The sequence below is a fragment of the Lygodium microphyllum genome, chromosome 10 (assembly GCF_053477565.2).
Source record: "Lygodium microphyllum isolate KBCC chromosome 10, Lygodium_microphyllum_v1.1.10, whole genome shotgun sequence".
Taxonomy (NCBI): Eukaryota; Viridiplantae; Streptophyta; class Polypodiopsida; order Schizaeales; family Lygodiaceae; genus Lygodium; species Lygodium microphyllum.
In genome coordinates this window covers 97,449,959-97,471,827 of record NC_141144.1, presented here as the reverse complement: position 1 = coordinate 97,471,827, position 21,869 = coordinate 97,449,959, and the positions used below count along the sequence as shown (strand labels likewise).

Below are 21,869 nucleotides of genomic sequence, written 5' to 3'. Positions count from 1 at the left end.
CTTCTCCCCTTCTTCCTCTGCCTCTCATCTGTGTCCTCCCCCCCTCTTCTGTAAGAAAGCAACAAAAAGCATAGCCTCACAGGCTTTTCTTCCCCCTCACCCCCCTCCCGGCGTTCCTGTGCCTCGATCCGTTCTGGGCAGGATCGGCTTTGACGCCTTCTGCTTTCCCTCCCTGGTAAGTCCCCCCCGGTCCTCATTCTTTGCGATGTTTACATGTTCTTCCCTCCCATCGTCTCACCGTTTCGCTTCGCGATTGCACGTTTTCCTCTTCTTGAGGCGTTTTGAGGACATGCCCGTTTTGTTTAGGGCTTTTACACGTTTCTTTTCCTAAGACATGCGTTTCTGTGTGCTTTCTGCCCCTCCAATTTCGCATGCTTTACCTAATCTCTCCACCGTTATGTCTTGTCCCTGTTCTCCAGGGATGTGCGCATGAGAACAGGCCCGTTGTCAGTGTGTAAGTGTGTTCGAAAACAGGCCTGAGATCAGTCGGTATTTTAGTGTGTCTGAGATGTCTGTATGAAACTTGTGTTTGAGAACTCACCTGATTTTCTTCAGCTTTCCGTCTGTGTTTATTTGATTTGTAGATGCACGGACTTTTTTATTTTCTTTTAACGCTTCCCTATGTGTGTGTGTGATTTGTAGATGCTCGTCCGTGAGGCTCTCAAGGAGCGAAACAGGAGAGTTGTGTGTTCATCTAGGATTTAGCCTTGATAGCGTCAGGAGGAGCTGTTGATCCGTGTGCCGACACGGCCAGGTCAGCTGTCTCCTAGCTTTGGCAGTCTAGAAACCTCCTGGCTATGGGGACGGCCGTTCTTTCTCCTCAAGATTGTCTTTCTTCTCCGCACAATCGTCAAAATCATAACTTCGCCGGCATGTTGTGTCGGTCTCCAAGCGCACCGAGGGCTACTAGCAGATCTGGCTCTCGGCCCTCTCTTTTACCGCCTCAAGATCTGGCAAAGATGAGTGCAGGGTTGCTGCCGCTGCCCGACGGTCGCTTACACTCCCGACAACCCCTCCTTTCGAGGACCTCTTCAATCAAATCTTATATTAGCTCCGGCCAGTCAACAGCTGGCCCTTACCATACGTCATCTTCTTTACCTTCTTCCCCGTCCAAGAATCTTGCAGCCTCAAAGTCGGGTGCATCTCGTGCGGCTTCTACTGGCCTTCCTCCTCGAAGCAATATGAAAGGGGGGTATCCCCGGGATTTTCAAAACTCTATCAATGGCCGGCTTCCACTCAAGATGGTGCAGGGCAACCAAACCACCGATTCTAGTGTAGTTTCTGCAGCTTATCGAAATCATTCAACATCGACAAAGTTTGTTGACTCCAAAATCAATTATCAGAAGAAGAAGCGGCTGAATGGCAATGAACACGTAGGCGACTACAAAAAGAGGACGCATCTAGATTTCTCTCTGCATTTTGGAAAGGATGCGTCAAAGCCTCTCAGAAAGTTAACACATGAAGATGGTGAGACGAAAGGTCAAATGGAAGATAAACTAGGTGGGAGAGGGAGGCAATTACGAAGGGCCAGTTCTGGAATTGACAATCCCGTCAAGGTCCAAGCTGCTGCTCCCGTTGTCACCATCTTGCAAAGACCGAAAGATAGGGGAGCTGCAGAAGAGCTAATTGCAAAGTTTTTCCAGAAGACATGTCCTCAGGATGGATCAGAAGACGCTGAAATATCACGGCTTGAAGATGAGGCTCTCAAGGCCCTGGCTGGAAGTAAGGAATGCTTACCTGCAAGTCCAACCAGAGATGAGGCTCTCAAGGCCCTGGCTGGAAGTAAGGAATGCTTACCTGCAAGTCCAACCAGAGAGGAGGCCCAAAGTGGTTCTGAATGTGTAGACATAGCCGGGATTTCTGCAGTCACATTTCAGAGCAGTGATGAGTCTTCTGTAAGTGAGGGTAGTGTGTCAATCAAAAGCAGTTCAGGAGATCCAGCCACAGATGTTCTGTCTTTGCAATTTACTGGTATATTAAGCAATGAACAGTGGTTTTCAATTGTTGACAATGAGCGATGGGCTGGCCCTGGTTATTATAATTCTCCCCCTCCTAGTTCTCTTCCACTTCCGAGTTTTTATATGAAGCCAAGCAGGGTTTCTTCCTTAGACCTCTCTCAGATTATGGATAAGCATGTGGCGGACACATCCAAGTGTACCTGGAGTGGCACTTCAACCATGAAAGGAGTTTGGGATACTGCCTTTGCAACAAAGGACTTGAAGAGAATGCTGAATCTGGAATCCTGCAGGTAAACTGACTGTCTTTGCCCTACAGTTTTGTGTATGAGCTGTATCTGGTTCTTGTATGAAGCTAGCTTCTTTTTTTTTTCTTGTGCAGCTTATGAAGGTAGGTTTGCTGTGATGAACCGAGGACGTTGCTCTAAATTGAGAAGCTGCATGGTACATGTATATTGGAACTCTTTTAACATGAATACAGATTTAGGTAAACGGGGATGCTGCAGATGTGCTGGTATGTCGGAGGCCAATTTCTCTGGACTGGTGCAGCAGTCTGTCTGATTCCCCTGATGTATAACACTGGTCGACCTCATAGTATAACTTTTAGCTAACCCGGAAAGTCTGGTGGCCTTGTTGGGCTCCCCTGATATGGCTTCCTAGAACTTTCGTTATAGTAGGTGATGGATTCACTGGTGCATGGAGTTTTTGACATGCATCGGTGCAGGCATGTTCCATGTGAATAGTAAGGCTGCTTTTTTTTTCCTATCCAGATTCTGTAAGTGGCAATGCATTCAGTTAAGTGAAAGCAAATGGGACAGGTCTCTGGTAGGGCTCTTGATTATGGGTGGCATCAAGAGTTACATTACTGCAAACCATTACTTGTGGAATAAGCATGAAACAGTATCAACTCCTGGCGAGCTTGGATGGCCTCTGATTGCGGCTGTACTTTTGATATGGTCAGTTGGAGACAGGAAAATGGCGGTTGCTTCCACTTTGTTTGTGGGGGCCTGTTAGCATATTCACAAGGTGGTAGTGTGGCTGGTTTTGAAGGCGCGGAATCCGAAAGGGGGATCAGTGCAAGCATATGTTTTTGAATCATGCTATGCACTGTGTAAGGGTTAGATGGTTCTTGTATTTCGGATCTACAGGACTAGCTTTCCATTTATGCAGAATAAGGTTTGTCTACTGGTCTTGAAGTACTAGAGACTGGCAAACAACTATTAGATACCTTGACTAGAAGGAAATTACAAGTATTAATGACTTGTTTTCCAGTTTGCAATTATGAAGTAATGTAATTATTAGGTCTGCTGTCTTTTAGTATAAAGGTTTTGGTTTCAATTGGATCTCCTTTGTTTTTCATAAAATTGGTACACTTTAATCTTTTCTTGTGATTATAACATGAATTGTTACAAGTATTTGAAACCTTTCATCAAATTGATATACTTCAGAATATTCTCATGTGATTATAGCATGAATTGTTACAAGTATTTGAAACCATGTCTGTGAAGCTTAAAAAAAATAATGTGATAGTGTGTTTGAAACCACATGATTAGAATCCTACATGATATTCTGAAGTGGCCGAATGCTGTGAGATGTATCTGCTTTCTGGAGGCCTCTGGCCTGTTGGTTGTTTGGCAACATCACAAAAATGATCAAACTGTAGCAAAATTCATTATACTCTTACAGGCCATGAGTATCTAGCAAGCTGTGCTGTTCTGCAGTTGTTCTGAAGTACTTGAATACTTGAGGTCATATTGTATCTCGTATGACATTAAGACTTGACTGGAATATGAATCGTTGTGGTTCAATATGCCTTTGAAACGTTTGAGATTATGCTTGTGTCATGTTGGATGTGGTTTAATACATGTTGAAGCAGCTGAGTGGATGAGATCAAAGTATTACCACGAAGTATAATAGCTATGTGCAATCATTTGAAGAATATATTATTGGACTTGGTAGTTATGTGCAATCATTTGAAGAATATATTATTGGACTTGTTAACTACATGGGGAGCCAAAGAGATCCTAAGAGTTTGTAACATATCAACTGGACTATTGCATATGGCACTTAATGCTAAGTACATTTGCGCTTGATGTATTGATTGGCCTACCTTTGGTGCAAGTGAAGAGTTTAGAGCTGTGTTGCATAGGATGTAGTGGGGTAAAGAGGAAGACTCAGGAGTAAGCCTTTGCTCAGTTGCACGAGGTGTTCTAAATGTTGGTGTGTTTCTATTAGTACCATAGATGACAGTCTGTGAAGGTTGTTTGCAGTGGCAAATTCTTATTGCTTTCTTCTAGTATACTGACAGTCTCTCCTTTCTTTCATTCGCTGGTGCTGCTACTGTTCTCTTAAAACTGTGCTGGTGTTCTATGAAATCTGCCCTTTTTCCATTTGCTAGTGATGCTAGTGGTCTCTTAAAACTGTGGTAGAGTTATTCTAATATTCCAAAACTGCCATTTTTCATTTGGTTGTGGTGTCAGGTGTATTGCCCCCTACTAACCTTGGTACTGCTTGGTGGCACAATCCTTGGGTGACATATTTCCTTGAGTTTGGTTCATATATTTCCTTGCCACTCCATAAATATTTCTAATATTCCAAAACTGCCACTTTTCATTTGGTTGTAGTGTTGGGTTTATTGCCCCCTACTAACCTTGGTACTGTTTGGCTGCACAATCCGTAGGTGACATATTTCCTTGTTTGGCTCATATATTTCCTTGCCACTCCATAAATAATTGAAAAGGATAAAAGCAGCTTTTGGAATTTGATCTTTCATCTGCACTAATTATTTGAAAGATTACTTGGATTGATTACTTGAGTATATACTTGAGGTTGTCAGAATGAAGGTAGATACAAGAATGGTGTTTCTTTTGAAGGGTGATATGATGATGAGAAGAGAGTTATGGTTCAAGTCCAAAACCAATGCAAGGGCATAATCCAAATTGAAGTTTTAGCTTGGAAATGGAAGGTTAATGTGCAAGTCCCAAGCCACTGTAAGAGTATAATCCAAATCGAAGTGTAGATCTTGAATTGAGTGTTGATCTTACTAAGCTCCTTGCCAAGGAAAGTGTATTTTGCCTCAAACTTAAGTTTTCATAAGTTTTCATTTTAAAGTTATGTAGTATGGAGGCTGTACATGGGTTAACAAGAATACATTTTGTGGGAAGACTCGGTCAATAAGGTTGTCAAAAAGAGAGTAGACACAAGAAGGGTGGTTCTTTTGAAGGGTAATCCAAATCGAAGTGTAGATCTTGAATTGAGTGTTGATCTCACTAAGCTCCTTGCCAAGGAAAGTGTATTTTGCCTCAAACTTAAGTTTTCATAAGTTTTCATTTTAAAGTTATGTAGTATGGAGGCTGTACATGGGGTAACAAGAATACATTTTGTGGGAAGACTCGGTCAATAAGGTTGTCAAAAAGAGAGTAGACATAAGAAGGGTGGTTCTTTTGAAGTGTGATATGATTACAAGAGAGAAATGCTTCAAGTCCAAAGCTAGTAAAAGGGCATAATCTGAACCGAAGTTTTAGCTTGGAAATGGAGGTAGGGCATAATCCAAATTGAAGTGTAGAGCTTGAATTGAGTGTCGTTGATCTCATTGACTTTCCATTCAAGGACAATGTCTTTTGCCTCGAGCTTAAAGTTGTCTTGTAGGCTTTCAATACAAACATGTGTAGTTTGAATGCCTTGCACATGGGGGGTCCAAGAACATATTGCGGTAAGACTTGGTCAATGAGGAAGGCATGGGCATACATAGATTCAAGGGTGTGCATGGGGATTGAAGAGTATATTATGGTAAAATCGGTCGAGGAAGGCATACATGGAGATTCAACAACATATTGTGGTTAGACTTGGCCAACATAGGAGGTATAAGAAGGCCTAGAATTGGTTGCTTCCCTATCCACTATGGTTTTAATATCCTACGACGCAATGTTGTTGGCAAGGATGTTGTAAGAAATGCACCCTTTACTCTTGGCTGGCGGTTAGAAGTTTGATCTCTACTCTTTCTTGAAATAGCTCCTTGGTGGGTTATAAAAGTGGAGTTGAAATTGGGTTTTGATTAAGGCATACAAGGTTGAGGCAAGCAAAATAGACATTTAATTTAACTTCAAAAGTTTGATTGCCCTCAATTGATATTTTGAGAGAGAGAGAGGTTATAATTTATGGAAGCGCGTGAGTTACATGTAATTAAAGCACCAACATGAGAATGGAGAAGGCTTAGCAAGTTAGACGGAAATCAATGGAAATGAAATGGGAGATTTTGGTTATTTTGCCTCAAGAAAATGAGGTATAATCTAATGCTTAGGGATAATTTTTATCCCATCATCATCCACACATTTAAATATAGGTTTTGGATCCTAGTTTCCAAAGATTATAAAAGAAAATTAAACCCTCCCCAAGTGAACACGCAAGCGTGCACATCTTTGCATGTGTGTACACAACTTGCACAGGCCATGAAAAAAAAGAAAAGTAGACTAAAGAAAAATGATGGGAAAAGAAAAGTAGACTAAAAAAAAAAATGATGGGAGAGCAAGTGTACACACTTGCGAGAGAGATTTGCAAAGATGCAATGAAAATACATTTGTAAACATGTGCACACAACACATACTTGTGTGGAGAGAGGAAAAAAAGAGAGGAGGGATAAAAAGAAAACTTTCTTGCCACATGAATGTAGTATCTTGGCCACAATAGCAAATGCACATTTGTAGTGCCTTTTAGGTATCTCATGATACCTTTCATGGTGTCTTAATGTTGTCGATAGGTGTTGCCATATAATGTGTCATAACTCGCACTACAAATGCTATGTTAGGATGAGTGGCTATTATGGCATATATCAAATAGTCCACAGTGGATGTATGCGAGACCTTGGCCATCTTGATGCTCTCATCATCTGTTTGTGACAATCGACTTGAGTAACCTTCACATGAGAAGGTAAAGAATAGCTAGTAGGCTTACCATCTTGCATATGTAACAGTTCAAGTACTCATCTATACTACATGGGAAGATTGTTTTGTCTCTTTGCAGGAGGAAATAAAGCTACTCATACTCAAGAGCAACCAATGTATCTATCTAAAGATTTTGAAAATATTTCAGCTATCTTGGTTATGTAAAACTCAAAAGCTCTCATCATGTGTTTGTGACAATCGACTTGAGTAACCTTCACATGAGAAGGTAAAGGATAGCTAGTAGGCTTTCTTGCGTATGTAACAGTTCAAGTACGCATCTGTACTACATGGGAAGATTGTTTTGTCTCTTTGTAGGAGGAAATAAAGCTACTCATACTCAAGTGCAACCAATGTATCCTTTTGAAGATTTTGAAAATATTTCAGCTATCTTGGCTATCATGCAAAACTCAAAAGATTGTGGTATCTTTGCTTGAGGATGACCAAAAGAGCAAAGTTAAAGAAGATTCAAGCAAAGTGGAGAGCATCAAGAACTATGAAAAGATTTGCATCAAAGTGAAGAAGAACAAGGATAAGAAGACATGTCATGTTGAAAGTAAACCACAAAAAGCTTACAAATTCATATCTAAAGATGAAAACCATAAGGGCTTCTATATCAGTCCTTGCCTCCAAAATTTTGACTAGATCTTTTTAAGCCTTGAATGCATTTGCATTAATGTTCCAATCATAAGCCTGTAACCCTCGTGACATGTGCACTACAACCTTTGCATACTTAGTGAGGCCTTGCGACAGCCTCTAGCTTTATATGGTTGGTTTTTTCCATGTTTACTTTTAGCAAGGTTCTACTGATGACAACCTTTGTATACTTGGTGATTTTTATGGTTGTGATTGAGGAGGGATGTTGAGATTTATGCAATCACTCTCCTACGACAACCTCTTTGTATGGAGCAGTAGGGCAAGGGATATGCAACAACCTAGGAGAAGCTACCTAAATCCCATAGGCACAATGAGAAAAGGGGTATCATTTTACAACTATAAAAGCATGTACTTGAATTGAGTTAAACGATGAGTGCTATTGTACTTTGTACTTTCAGTCTTGTCTCTCTACTCAAGATTGTGTCTATGAGTCCAAGCTAATTCACTTGTGTAATAGTCAATGCCTAGTCTTAGTCATCATGCATCTTGTCAGCGACTTGTGTTGTCCATAGCTAAACCTTGCTCTTGAATTGAGTTAAATGATGAGTGCTATTGTACTTTGTACTTTCAATCTTGTCTCTCTACTCAAGATTGTGTCTATGAGTCCATGTTAATCTATTTTGGAACCTAATTCACTTGTGTAACAGTCAATCTCTAGTCTGTCATCATGCATCTTGTCATTGACTTGTGTTGTCCATAGCTAAACCTTGCTCAAGGATCCATGTTTCTTAACATAGTGGACCTTCAACTAGAGACTTAATTGGCCTTCAAGTCGCCAAGAGAAGAGATGGAAACTTTCACGAGTCTTATCATTGTGACTTGCCAAAGAAGTAGGCTTTGAGACCCTTCGAAGAGAGAAAGGAAGTAAGTGCATAATTGTTTGACCTATGGTACCTTTGCAATAGCTAGAAACCTATTAAGAATCATTGGATGCATGCTAAAATTCGGCAAGGAAGTGATTCGAAAGCACAAGCATGAGATGAATAAAGTGCTATGTCCTGGGAGTTATGGAGTGGCAAAAACATCCATGAATACAATATTGAACCTTGCATAGAAATGACTCCTTAGAAACACCTCAACAAAGGAATGCAATAAGTCTTTGAATTAATGTCCTTAAAAGTTTGGAGACCATGCAACTTTGTATAGTAGTTCAAACATGTATGAAGTTAACAACCTAGAGTTGGATGATCAGAAGGCTTTGAACATTCGAATTCTTACCTAGATGAGAAGGGAAAAACTTGGCTAACAATATTTGACTCAACAAAGTAAATGGTTGCCACCTTTTCTAGTCTTAAAAGACTTATTCATAAAGTCATTCTCAAGCTCATGAATGTAGAACAAGAGCACGAAGCAATTATGAGACTATGTGACCATTTTCAAAGCTTGTTCATGAGGACGCCCCTAATAGAGATCCAAAACTATAGGATTGTCTCATTAGTCTTCATAAATGGGATTAAGGATAAAGAGTTATGTGAGGCAATACTGGCAAATTGTAGCTTGGACAAGATTGACTTAAGGTCAATGTTTGATGAAAAACTTAGTTAACAATATTTGACTCGACAAAGTAGATGGTTGCCACCTTTTCTAGTCTTAAAAAACTTATTCATTAGGTAGTTCTCAAGCTCATGATGTAGAACAAGAGCGCGAAGCAATTATGAGAGTATGTGACCAATTTTCAAAGGTTGTTCATGAGGACACCCATAATAGAGACCCCAACCTATAGGATTCTCATTAGTCTTCATAAATGGGATTAAGGATAAAGAGTTATGCACACACAGAGAGAGGCACATGAAAGGAACTCGCCATGACCCAAGAGGTAATTACTTTGTTGGCTAGGTTGCATAATATGAAATACATGATTTATGTTATGTGAAAAATATGGGACTATAATACAATGGCCCTTGAAAATATAGGGTATAATGCAAGTCCTAGGAGCACATAATCAAATATGTGGGTAACTATATTGGATTAGCACTATCCTTTCATACCGAAAAAAGGTTCCCTATGAATTTTTAGTTGCATTAGTGGTGTGGCATATCTAACTCATCTTTAAGTTGAGGAATTACAAGGATAAGGGTTAAAAAAAGAAGAAGGAAACCTTAATTAAGTTTGCAATTTAATGATACCTAGTTAAGGACTTCGATAGTTAGAACAATACTAAATATGAATAATCTTCTAAAACATATTGTAATTTACAAAATTGAAATCATAACTTAAGAATTTTACATAGAATATTATTACGATTGCTATAATGACTGAGAAAAGGAGACAAGGATGAAAGGGAACATAGAGGGATTTTATTATCTCTTCTTGGATGAATTTATTCTTCAAAAATCTCTATTTGGGATGGGTTGATTTATTGGTGAATTTACTCCTCGACTAGACACACATGACTTACTAAACATGGGAGAAACGTTTTTAATCATTAAGTTTTATCTTCTTTTGCAACTTTCTTCATGGTGATCGAGACCTTGTATTTTAAATAATAAAGACATTAAAGTAATTGACCAATTAACTTGAAATCCAGAATGTAATCAAAGTATGTACTTTTTGACTTACAAAAAGAAATTATAATATTAAATTGTGGTGCACTTATTAGTAAACAATTAAACAAATCTACCATACTCCACAACATACGTATTTACACACCTTTTGATGCATAAATGCAAAGTAACAATATTATAATGTGACATACAATCTTCAAAGTAGAGAGTTCAACTATTAACATTTAATCTAATGAATACAACAATTAAAAGAGTTGTTGCAATTCATATATAATATTTTTTACAAGCTAACAATTACTAGAATGTTTTATTGAAAAAAGTTTCTATACTAATGTGCTTATTCATTAGTATTAGAGGGTCCAATCTCATTAATATTAGAGGGTCTAGCCTCCTTAATAGTAGGCTCTAAAGAGGAGTCCTAGGTGAGCTTGGTAAGGAACTCTTCAATTGACTTCCACTCCTCAGTTTTGCTTCTTTCTTGTTAAGCCTCTAGTAGCCTCTAGCTCTTCCAACAATTGAGTAAAAGGTTTGTTTTGCCATACCTCATTTCTTTCTTTAAAAATACAATCAACTTTTTCTTAGATGTCTTTGACAAGCTCTTTGGGTGAATTTCTCTCATTGTGGACGGTGGTTTGCTACTCATGTTATTGTGATTTCTGGAGTATCATTGGTTGTTGAGTTTTTTTTGGCACACTAGCTCTCACATACCTCTTTAGAATGTCATGTACATAAACTTGTTAGGTTATTTATATAACCAATTGTTTGTAATTTGGCATGGCTTTCTTAATTTGAAAAAATGAAATATTCTATCACAAATTTATTTGTACATGACTCTTTAACCTCCTTTAAAGAACAGGATGGCATATCCTCATACACGTTATCATCAAGAGTGGTGGAAGATTGAATTGTCCAGTATGTCGAAAGTGATGAAGCTACCCTCTAAATTCTTTGTGACTCCATTGGGATGATATGATCATTTGGACACCTAATCATCACTTTGGCAAACCATAAGATGTTTTGGTTAGAATAGTTGATTGACAATAATGTCAAAGAAATAAACTTTAATTTAAGACCATTATACAATTGAATTCAAAGACATGACTAAAATAACTAATACATGTTAAACGTTAAACACACACATAATTTCATATTAGATTAACTGCAAGAATTTATGAGGTTGGACATTTAGCATTACAATATAACAAAGTATTTGAACTATATGTCTCAATCACAAAGAAATCAATGCCATGTCAATCTCAAGTTGCTAATAAGGTATTGATTGTGCAAGAGAAGGCATCACAATAACCACTAACTGTTGCCACCATACCAACCAATAACTCCAAAAACAAAGAAAAGAGTAATGAAGAATCACTAACTACCAATAGTACCCCTTTCTCTTCTCGTTCTCCAACAACCATTTGTTTAGGAAGCCAAGGTTCACTAAAACAATAACTATCAGTGGCTTCTTCACCATCATCGACCATTAGTAACAACCAACAACCAAAATTGAAGAAGATAACAACCACTGATGAAAAGGCAAAACCAATCAAGAGTTCATCATCAACATCTCCAAAGGTATTAGCTAGCCGCAAAAATTAGGTGTGCATCACTAAACCCAAACCACCTCTAGGTTTGCATCAATGATCAAACATAAATGCTATAAGCAAGATTCCATCATCTGTATTAATGATGATATACATCATTGTTTGGGTGCAAACTACTACATTCATGAAGTCGAAGTATTTTAGCATATTTTGATGTTTGATTTATGAATCTATTGATGCCAAAATGTCTTTAAGGATCTTCTCCATTCATAGCATAGCTACATGTTGTCTCTAATTTCTCTACAAAAATTTGCTCTTGATGAGGAGTGTTTATGGTTTGCCTAATTGCAAAAGCCTATGTATAATGTATGCAAAATACTAGTTTTGTCAATTTATATATGAAAGGGTGGGAGATTGGTCTAGAAACACTTTGGGGTCAAATGCTTTGTGAAGACTATGCAAACATGTCCTTTCATCCATGTGCTAGTGAATCTAGGACTTGCATGTTACAACTCCATTGCCATGTTCTAACCAATGACCCAAATGAACAATCTCCCTAATGTTGGTAAAGTGGAACACAATGTTTCTAGTGTGTAAACCTTATGAAGACATTTTTTCTTTTTCAAGAAGTTTATTGTGGCACAAGCCACATACTAAGAACATGCTGTTTGTTTGGACTTGTTCAAACCAATCATTATGCTGGGGTAATCCAATGAAGTATTTAATGTCTATACAATGTTGGAGGTTAGAGGCATCCCAAAGATTAGGTACAAGTCTACATCATCCTTTGCATGCATGCATAGTGGATTCTAAATGATGTATGACACCAAGATATGGAAGTTTATGAAATCCTTTATTATACACTTTAACTACTCAAATAATCATTGACACCATTCTGAATAATCATGCATGTCAACAATTTGGTGTTACTTCGAAATCTTTAAGCAAAAGGTGGGCAAATTTCTTTGCTTACACAAATATGTATTTTGCATTTACTCTCTTTCATTGTTCCTCTACTTTTCATGCTAACACTTGCTTGTCGTGGCACTCAGTGCATATTTCTCATGAAAGAGTTCTCCAACCATGATGTGATCAATGTGAAGTGGTGGTTATGGAATTTGCTCTTCCACTAGAGGGATTGGGCCATGTTCTTCATAGGAATTCCAAAGTTTTGATACAAATTGCATCTTCTCCTTCATATTGTCAATAGTAAATTGTTTTATAAATTTCTCCTAATGACTCCAAAGTCATCTTTTTATACACTAGCTATTCTTGTCATCACTCCACTGATGAAAGATCTTTGCTTTGCATTGTTGAGTGAGATGCTTGTTTGGTTTTCAAGCATAAGACATAGAAATCTAGTTATAAGGACATATAATGAAATTAGTTTTTTAAAATAATATATTAATCAATTTTTACCTATCAAAATGATTTTTAACCTTTAATCCTTTGTTTTTATTTTTACTAGATAGTCAAATGATATAAATTATTAGAAATTTGGGCCAAGTTCTCAACAATTAGCGTCATCATCTCTAAGCAACAAAGAGTTGTAACTATCCTAATAGGCATAATAATTTAAATGGTTATTAAGCACATCATCGATGATATAGTGATGGGGAGTAAACTTTACACCTTATGTATATAGCTAGCCACATCATTGATGATGATAGAGTGACATGCATAAATTTTACTATATATATAAACAAATATAAACAATAACAATCACCATTGTATGTCTTAGGATAGATCTAGCCTAAGCACATTGTTATAGCATATATAATACATTTGGCAGACTCTTTGTCAGACCATCATGCGAGGACAAAGGAAATTTTTTCAATATGTAGAGATTGGGTGACATGAATAATCACCTGTCCACACATAATCTAGATTTTGTAAATTCTACATCTCTCCAAACCATTTAGTATGATTGGCCATATGATTAGATATACCTAATTCAATATGCCATACATCATCATGTGTCTCCTTTTTGGTAATAGCATTCATCATATGTTGCATAACAAATAGATGCTCATTTTTGTCTCCATGTTGTCAAGAAGACAATGCATAGTTTTATTGCTACAATTTACCATTGCGGATATCATCCTTGCAATATGACCTCTTTTGCCACAATAATGACAAAAAATTACTAGAATTACTAGAACCTTTGTCCTTCCATCCACCTCTTTCTTTAGAGCTCCCCCTGCCTCTAAAGTTTCCATGGCCCCTTAAAACTTGCATTTTATCAAATTGTTGATTTAACTTTTTTTGTTAGTTATGACTAGTATGTCCCATACCATAGCCTCTCACTTTTAAAACATGCTCATTTATAGATATATTCCATTTCTTTAAAGTATTCAACTCTTGCTAGAGTTGAATCTTTTGTGCCATTGTATTTATTAAAAACACGTTTTCAAAAATTGTCCAAATTGTATGTAAAGTTTTTGCACTTCTAATGTATCCCAACATAGTATTATCAATGATTGTAGATAGTTAATATGTCACATTTTTATGTTTGCATTCCATTCTTTCTACGCCTTCTTTAATTCTTATGTAGTCATAGGATTACTTAGCTCTAGCTCATTTTCTTCACCTGAAACAAACTCATAGAGAACTTTTCCAATAAGAAAGTTTGTCACATGAGACTTACATGATGCATAGTTATTCTTGATCAGCTTCTCAATGATGGGGTTTCCATTGTTTTTTGCTACTATAAAAAAATTGATACAAAATAGCAAGCAAGTCTTCTGCAATCTTTCACAATAAGTGCACAACAATGAGAACATGTAATTTGCAATCTATTTGCAAATGAAACTTGTGTTTGCTTCTTAGCAAACACCTCAAAAGTTATAGATTTGAAGTCCATAACATGTGCACCCACTTTCGGTCAACACAACCAAAATTGTAGTATACTTTGAAATTGGTGTCCACAAACTTGTGGGTCTAATACGGGATTCGAAATAGCCTTGAATACCCAAAAAAGTAGCATTACTTGGAGATCTCAACTCCTTGAGCTCCCAAGACTAGCATTTGCAAGACTGAGGAGATCTATGGTGAGCCCCTCCTTTTATAGGTGTTGAAGGGCGGCTAAAGATCTTCTAGAATGTTCCATGATGACATCATTGATGATGCAAGCGATGGCATGGCAAGGGTGGGTTCTCATGGTTGGCTCAAGGATGTTGTGTTAAGGGTGTGTTTGCATGGGGTGTGGATTCATATGGCATGAGCAAGAATTAATATGTACACTTGATCATAAAATGTCCATTAGATCATCCCCTCCTCTAGCGATGAGTTCTATGAGGAGTGGCTTGGTGGTTTGGTCCAAGTTTCATTGTATTCCTCTTGTGAAATTCTTTAATTTTGAGAGGTGCTCTTTGGAGATATTTTGCAAGTTCCCAAGTGCGATCATTGATGCCATATCCTTTCTAGTAAACAAGGTATTCCAATCGACCTTGGGAGATCCTCGAGTCTAAGACATGCTTGACCTCAAATTCTTCATGATCTTCAATCTGGATAGGTGGTAGGGTTTTAGATCTCTGCCCCCTCAGTGGTGAGCTATGATATGGCTCGAGCAAGGAAACATGGAAGACTGGGTGGATCTTCATGGTGTTGGGAAGTTGGAGTCGATAAGCAACTGGGTTGATCTGGGCTAGGATATTGAAGGGCCCAAATCTCTAGTGGTCTATCTTGGTGGAGGGCCTTGTTATTTGGATGTTATGCTTAAGTAACCATACTTTTCACTGACTTTGTATAGTGGATGTTGGAGACGATGCTAGTTTGCATAATGCTTGTACTGTTTATGAGCCTTTTGGATTATTTGCTTGAGTTCTTGATGCATATTTGCTAGGTGTTGAGCTTTATCTCGAGTGACAGGGTTCTTTACTTGATTTGAGAGATGTACATCTATCCTTGGTGGATACTGGCCATAGTTTGCAAAGAAAGGAGTTTGCTTGATAGATGCATGGATACTATTATTATAAGCAAACTCTGCAAAGGGAAAGAGCTCAAACCAATCATTTTGATGGTAGTTGATGGTTCAATGGAGATATTGTTCAAAGACTTGATTTACCCCTTCTGTTTGACCATCACTATGTGGATGATTGGTTGTGGTTGTTGATGATGATATCATCAAGAAGTCCATGTAATCTGAAAATGTATCTGAGGAAGAGTCTAGTGGTAGATGTGCTTGTGATGGTCTTGGTAGTAGGGATAAAATGTGTCATTTTTGTGAACCTATCTACCACAACAAAAATAAAGTCATACTTGTGTGATTTGGGAAGATTTGTTATGAAATCCATGGACAGGGAAGACCGGGGTCACGCTAGAATGGGCAAGGGTTGCAAGAGGCCATGCGATTTGTGACGAGGTACCTTGGCCTTGTTGTAGGTATCACATGATTTTATATATCTCTTGAAATAAGCTCTGAGGTAGATTACATGGAGTCTTGGCTTTCATGAGGGATATAAAGTAGATCCTTATAGTATAACAATCCATTAGTTTCTTGAAACTCACAAACTTCATTTTCTTTTTCCTCTTGATTTTTTCTCTTGACATTGTTTGCCAAATCATCATGCATCAAGGCTTCATGGATTAACTGGATCAAGATAGGGTCATCTTGGTGACAACTAGATATGGTTGCTAGCTGGGGGTGCTCTGGCTTGAGTAGTATTGCTTGTTGTTGATCAAACGCTTCTTCTCCCTTCTTAGGTACTAGGTGGGGTCTTCTTGATAAATCATCTGATTGTCATTGTTGGCGTCTTGGGTGATAGGTGATGACAAAGTCAAACCTAGATAAGAAGTTACTCCAACGGGATTGTCTTTGATTGAGGATGTGGGTTGTCATAAAGTATTCTAGATCTCTGTGATCTGTATAGACGATAACTTTATGGGCTGCACCCTCTAGATGTTGATGCCATGTATCAAAGGCATCTACAATGGCAATGAGTTCTTTGTTATGGATCTCATAGTTTATCTCTGGAGGCGAGAACTTCCTTGAGTGGAATTCCATTGGATGCATATAACCATCATCTCCATACTAGGACAAGATGGCTCTTAAGGCATAGTTTGATGCATCGGTCTCCAATAAAAATGGCTTGGTAGGATCTAGGTGGACTAGGATTGGGGTAGTGGTGAAAGTGGTCTTCAGGGTGGTTTGGAAGGCCTCCTTGACTTTTGGGGTCCATGAGAACTTTGAGTTTCCTCTGAGTTTGGTGAGTGGTGTGACTATCTTTGAGTAATCCTTGATAAATATCATGTAGAAGTTGACAAAGCCAAGGAAACATTGGACATCACAGACACACGTGGGTGTTTTAGTTAAGAATAGTCTCAATCTTCTTAGGGTCCATGAAGATTCCTCTTTGGGAGACATTGTACCCCAAGAATTCCACTTTTGTCTCATGGAAAAAACACCTCAAGTTTTGCATATTAACAGCCCCTTAGAAAGCCCCCAGATACATAGGTAAAATGGCTATGTGTAAAGCCATTGTATTAATTAAGGTTTAAGGTGGATATTTATATATTATTCATCATAAAAGTCATATTATCTTCTTTCTTAGTAGTCCAACTAATAACCCTCTTCGCATACTTACAATTCATTAAACATCACTTTTTAACTTTCATTTTGAACTACAACCTATAATATATAAATTTCTACTTAAAAAACTCTTAATCTATACTTAATTTCTACTAATATCTTAATAGTATCACTAATATTTACTAATTACTATTTCAGCCTTGAACTATATTTAACAAAAAAAGTACATACAAATAAAGTCCATTCCTTATAAAATTTTTAAAGAAGATTTTGAACAATAAATAAGCTATAGTCTCTTTTCAATATTTCTTCTAAATCACTCATGATAAAAAAATTATTGATTTTTCATTGCTACTACCTAGAAAAAAAAATAATTACACCTGATCATAATACATCAAACCCTATTAACCAGACATTCCTTATATTGAATGTAGTTTCAGTACCAATTTTCATCCGTAAAATTTTCCATTTACTCTTAATATTTACTAATTTCTACCCAAAAACACAAAAAACTGTTATTTTTACCACTAGAATTCAATAACTTTAATTTCGAAAGTTTGTTTAAGTTATTTAATAGATAAATCCATCATGATCTAATTTAACTCTATTTTTTATTTTTATACTTAATTTTTTGCTAATACTCTTAATTATCACTAATTACAGTAAAAAATTACCATTTTTAATACTAAAATGCATATTTTTTTAGTAGATTCATCTCCAACATATGAAACTTTTTTTAAAGGTTTCTTTCAATGCATTCTAACTATGTTTTGATTTACTTCTTATTAACATTATACATAATTTTTCTTGTGTATGGCCTAAAAATAATGTCTTTACCCTAATTTCAGCCATTTCTCTACCAATTCAGTCATTCTAATGAAAGAAATTTAATTATTCTCTTCCATTTTACCTTCAGAGATCATAAAATGAATGCATACAACCATAAATCATACATTCTATCCATTTCTTATTCACTTTTCAATGAAAATGTTCATACCTGATTAAGAAGATAATTAAGGATGATCCACCATATTTGATAGGGCTGGTGCTTGGTCCTCTTCTCCTTTCACTTCTAGCAATCTTCGGAATCCTTAATCTTTCACTTCTCCCTCTAATACGCACTAATCTCTCCTTAATCTTGCTAAAAATTTCTCTCTCTACACTCAAGAATCATGAACAAGAATGGCATGAGGTTGAAGGAGATGTAAGAGAGGATCAAATGTAGCCAATCCATGCTGAAAATGAGGCAACACCTGCAGCAAATCAGCAAGAAACCCACAAAATGATGGCACCCATTTTTCTTGTCTCTTTTTCTCTTTACAACTCCCCTCTCTTCACTTGACAGTCCCCCCTCAACTTCTTGAATAAACTCTTTTCAAAAATGATCGTTTTCCCACATGAACCGATTTCTTTAACATCTCTTCACATCTTTGGACCTAATTTGTCCCTGCCCATAGCTTCTTGACTCAAACTCCATGTTTGCATGCTAAATTATACCCATATTTCTACCCTTCTCCAAAATATCTACGCTTTGCACTAAAATTTTTTATGCATCCGCCTTCTATCACTTATTATTTTTTTGCTCCCTAAATTCTTCATCTAAAAATACCCTAACTCTCAATTTATAATTCCACCTCAGCATAGCCCAAATATGGCTTTAAACCTCAATTTTAATTAAATTTTATGAAAAATAATGCATAATACAGAGCCGAAGCCCTTCAATTTTGCCAAAAAATAGTGTAAAAATGGCACAAAATAAACAATTATTATTCCTCCCTCACTAGCTTGAGTGAGCCTCCGTGAACTAACAAAAGGACAACTATTCTAGTATTCAAAAATAGCTTCAACAGCAACAACATCCAAGAAAGCTTCCACAGGTCATGTGAAAAAATAATTATTCCCCCCCTTCAAACCGCAAGTGTCCCCATGATGAGCACAACTCAATCTGCAATAATCCTGCAAGGAACACAAAGGAAATAAGTATATGCCAACAAATAATAATCTCTGCCTACTACAATTAAGAACTAACTGAATGTGATAATAAAACCAGTCCCTAAACCACTCTGTCCCCACTGATGTGTATGACATTGCAATTCCCAAGCAAGAATCCAACAAAAAAAAAGCCTCTCAAAGCAAAGAAATTCTACGTTTTTCTTCTTCCAGATGTCCATAACAAAGACTTTGCTTACTCTTGGAAGACCAACACTAGACCTCAGCAAAACTGATATGGAACACTCCACAAGAGTCTCTAGGGTAGAACTGCTATTAGTATACCTCTATCTCCTTTTATCAGAGGTTTTTTTTCTTTCAAAGACTTGTTTTTAGCCATGCTCAAAAGGTTCCACCCCAAAGAGATACAAGGCATCGAACATAGGGTACCCGTCAAGGAAATCCCTTTGTTTTTTTTTTCCCAAGTCTTAATGTAGGGGGTTAAATATATAAGAATGTTGTTTGTTTGTTTTTTAAAAAATAGTAATTATGTGATCGATATTCAACATTGAACCTTCAAACATTTTATCTCAACAACCCTCCTTAAGAAACTTAATTAGGAAAATATATACTAACCAATTAGCTGACAACTAGGCTAATCTCACAAGAGTCAACAAAAGAAACTTCATCATGGACAAACTAGTCAATCCATCAAATTTGAAATTAAATTAATTAAGAAATGAGAACCACAATCACTAACCAACTCTAGGGGACAACCAAAGCGAGTAATAATATTCTCATAAAGGAATAGAGCGACATTCTTGCCTCGATCAATTTTAAGCACTTTAGTCTCTACCCATTTAGTTACATAATCAGTGCACACTAAAATATATCTATTAGAACGATACTGCATAGGTGGATCAATTCGACCAACAAAATCTATACCCCATTTCTCAAAAGATGCCAATGCCAATACAGGAGTTAATGGCATTGCAGAGCACTTAGTCAGTCTCCTAGTACGTTGGCATTTATCACACTTTCTACAATCTTCATATGCATCCTTGTATAAAGTAGGCCACCAATAACCAACAAACAATACTTTCTTCGCAGTCAAATCTCCTGCAAAATGACCACCACAAGGTTCATCATGTAGTGCAGTTAAGATCCATGGTACCTCATATTCTCGAACAAACCCTCAATAAATTTCCTCACAAGGAAAATACTTATATGAATAGCATGATATCAAAACATAGGATCGTGATTGCAATAAAATACGACGGTGTTTATGCTTTCGTGCACTTGGTGGATATTTAGCCGTGCTAAGAAAATTACCAATATCAGCATACCATGGTATTGTAATAGAAACTTCAAAAAATTGAGCATCAGGTAGGTCATCATCTATACCTTTCTCTGTATTATTAGTAATTAATCGAGACATATGATCCGTAAGAACATGTGATCGGCTTGCATGAGTAATTACTTCAAAATCAAATTCTTAAAAAAGCAACATCCATCTGGTAACTCAGCCACTAAGTTTGGGTTTATTTAATAAATATTTCAATGCTTCATGATCCACATAAAAAATAAACTTGTTGCCCAACAAATAATGTCTAAACTTAGTAATAGCAAACACCATCGATAAACACTTCTTCTCAATTGTTGTATAATTTTTATTAGCATCACTTAAATTATGACTAGCATAATAAATCGGATTATCTATATTTTTATTGTCTGCCTGACACAGAATAACTCCCACTGTATCCATAGAAGCATTAGCATGAATATTAAACTCTTTAATCCAATCAGGTGAAACCAAAATTGGACCTTCAACCAACGTAGATTTCAATTTCTCAAATGCGGCTTGGCATGCTGAATCCCAATCATAAGGTTGTTTCTTCTTAAGTAAAGGAGTTAGAGGGGAAGTTACCATTGCAAATAACTCAATAAAGCATTAAATAAAAATTTAGATGGCCAAGGAACCCTTGTAATTGCTTCAAATTTTGTGGTGAAGGTAAATCAGCAATTTTTTGTACTTTTGCCATATCCATTGCAATACTATCACCTGAAACTACATACCCTAATAATATTCCACATGATACTCCAAAAACACACTTCTCAAGGTTTAAAGAAACACATGTACTCTCACAACATTGGAATACCTCTTCCAATCGATCAACCATATTGTCCTCATCACCATGCACACAAAAATCATCTAAGAGAAAACTTCCATCCATTTAATCAGAAAATCCTAAAAATTTGCCATCAGTGCTCTTTGAAAAGTAGCTGGGTCATTACACAAACCAAATGGCATTACCTTATAGGCAAAGGTTCCTACTCTGTAGTGAAAGTAGTTTTGGGCTGATCATTAGGGTTAATCAAAATTTGATTATAGCCACTAAAACCACCCATAAAAGAATACAATTGATGTCCTACCAATGATCTAATAATTGATTAGAGAAAGGCAAAGGAAAACGATCCTTACAAGTATGCTTATTCAATGCACGATAATCCACACATATGTGAATTTGGAATTCTTCTTAGGAACAAGGACTATAGGTGAAACCCAATCATTGTATGCAATATGATAGATGAAACCCACATCTAATAATTTAGTAATTTCAACATGTACTTTATCTGCATATTTAGGATTTGTACACCCTTGACACTAGTGTATAGGTCTAACACTTGGTTCAATATCAATATAATGTTGGCACAATTCACGTTTCATGCCTTTCAAATCCGCATAGCTCCAGGTAAAAACATGAGAATATTTCTTTAAAACATTCTATAAATTCTCCAAGGCAACACCTTGA

The 21,869-nt window shown here is 36.9% G+C and overlaps 1 protein-coding gene across 2 annotated transcripts; it reads left to right on the top strand.

Moving 5' to 3' along the window:
* The first annotated feature begins 797 nt into the window (after window positions 1–797).
* LOC148030325 (uncharacterized) lies at window positions 798–3,293 on the top strand. 2 transcript variants are annotated; one of them, XM_087686635.1, is made up of 3 exons: window positions 798–1,737; window positions 1,798–2,248; window positions 2,338–3,293. In XM_087686635.1, the coding sequence occupies exons 1-3, from the start codon at window positions 798–800 to the stop codon at window positions 2,342–2,344; spliced, it is 1,398 nt and encodes a 465-aa protein (XP_087542761.1). In that variant the 3' UTR covers window positions 2,345–3,293. The 2 variants fall into 2 exon arrangements, with proteins under 2 accessions (XP_087542761.1, XP_087542760.1); XM_087686634.1 differs by having other exon boundaries at window positions 798–2,248.
* Window positions 3,294–21,869: the final 18,576 nt, after the last annotated feature.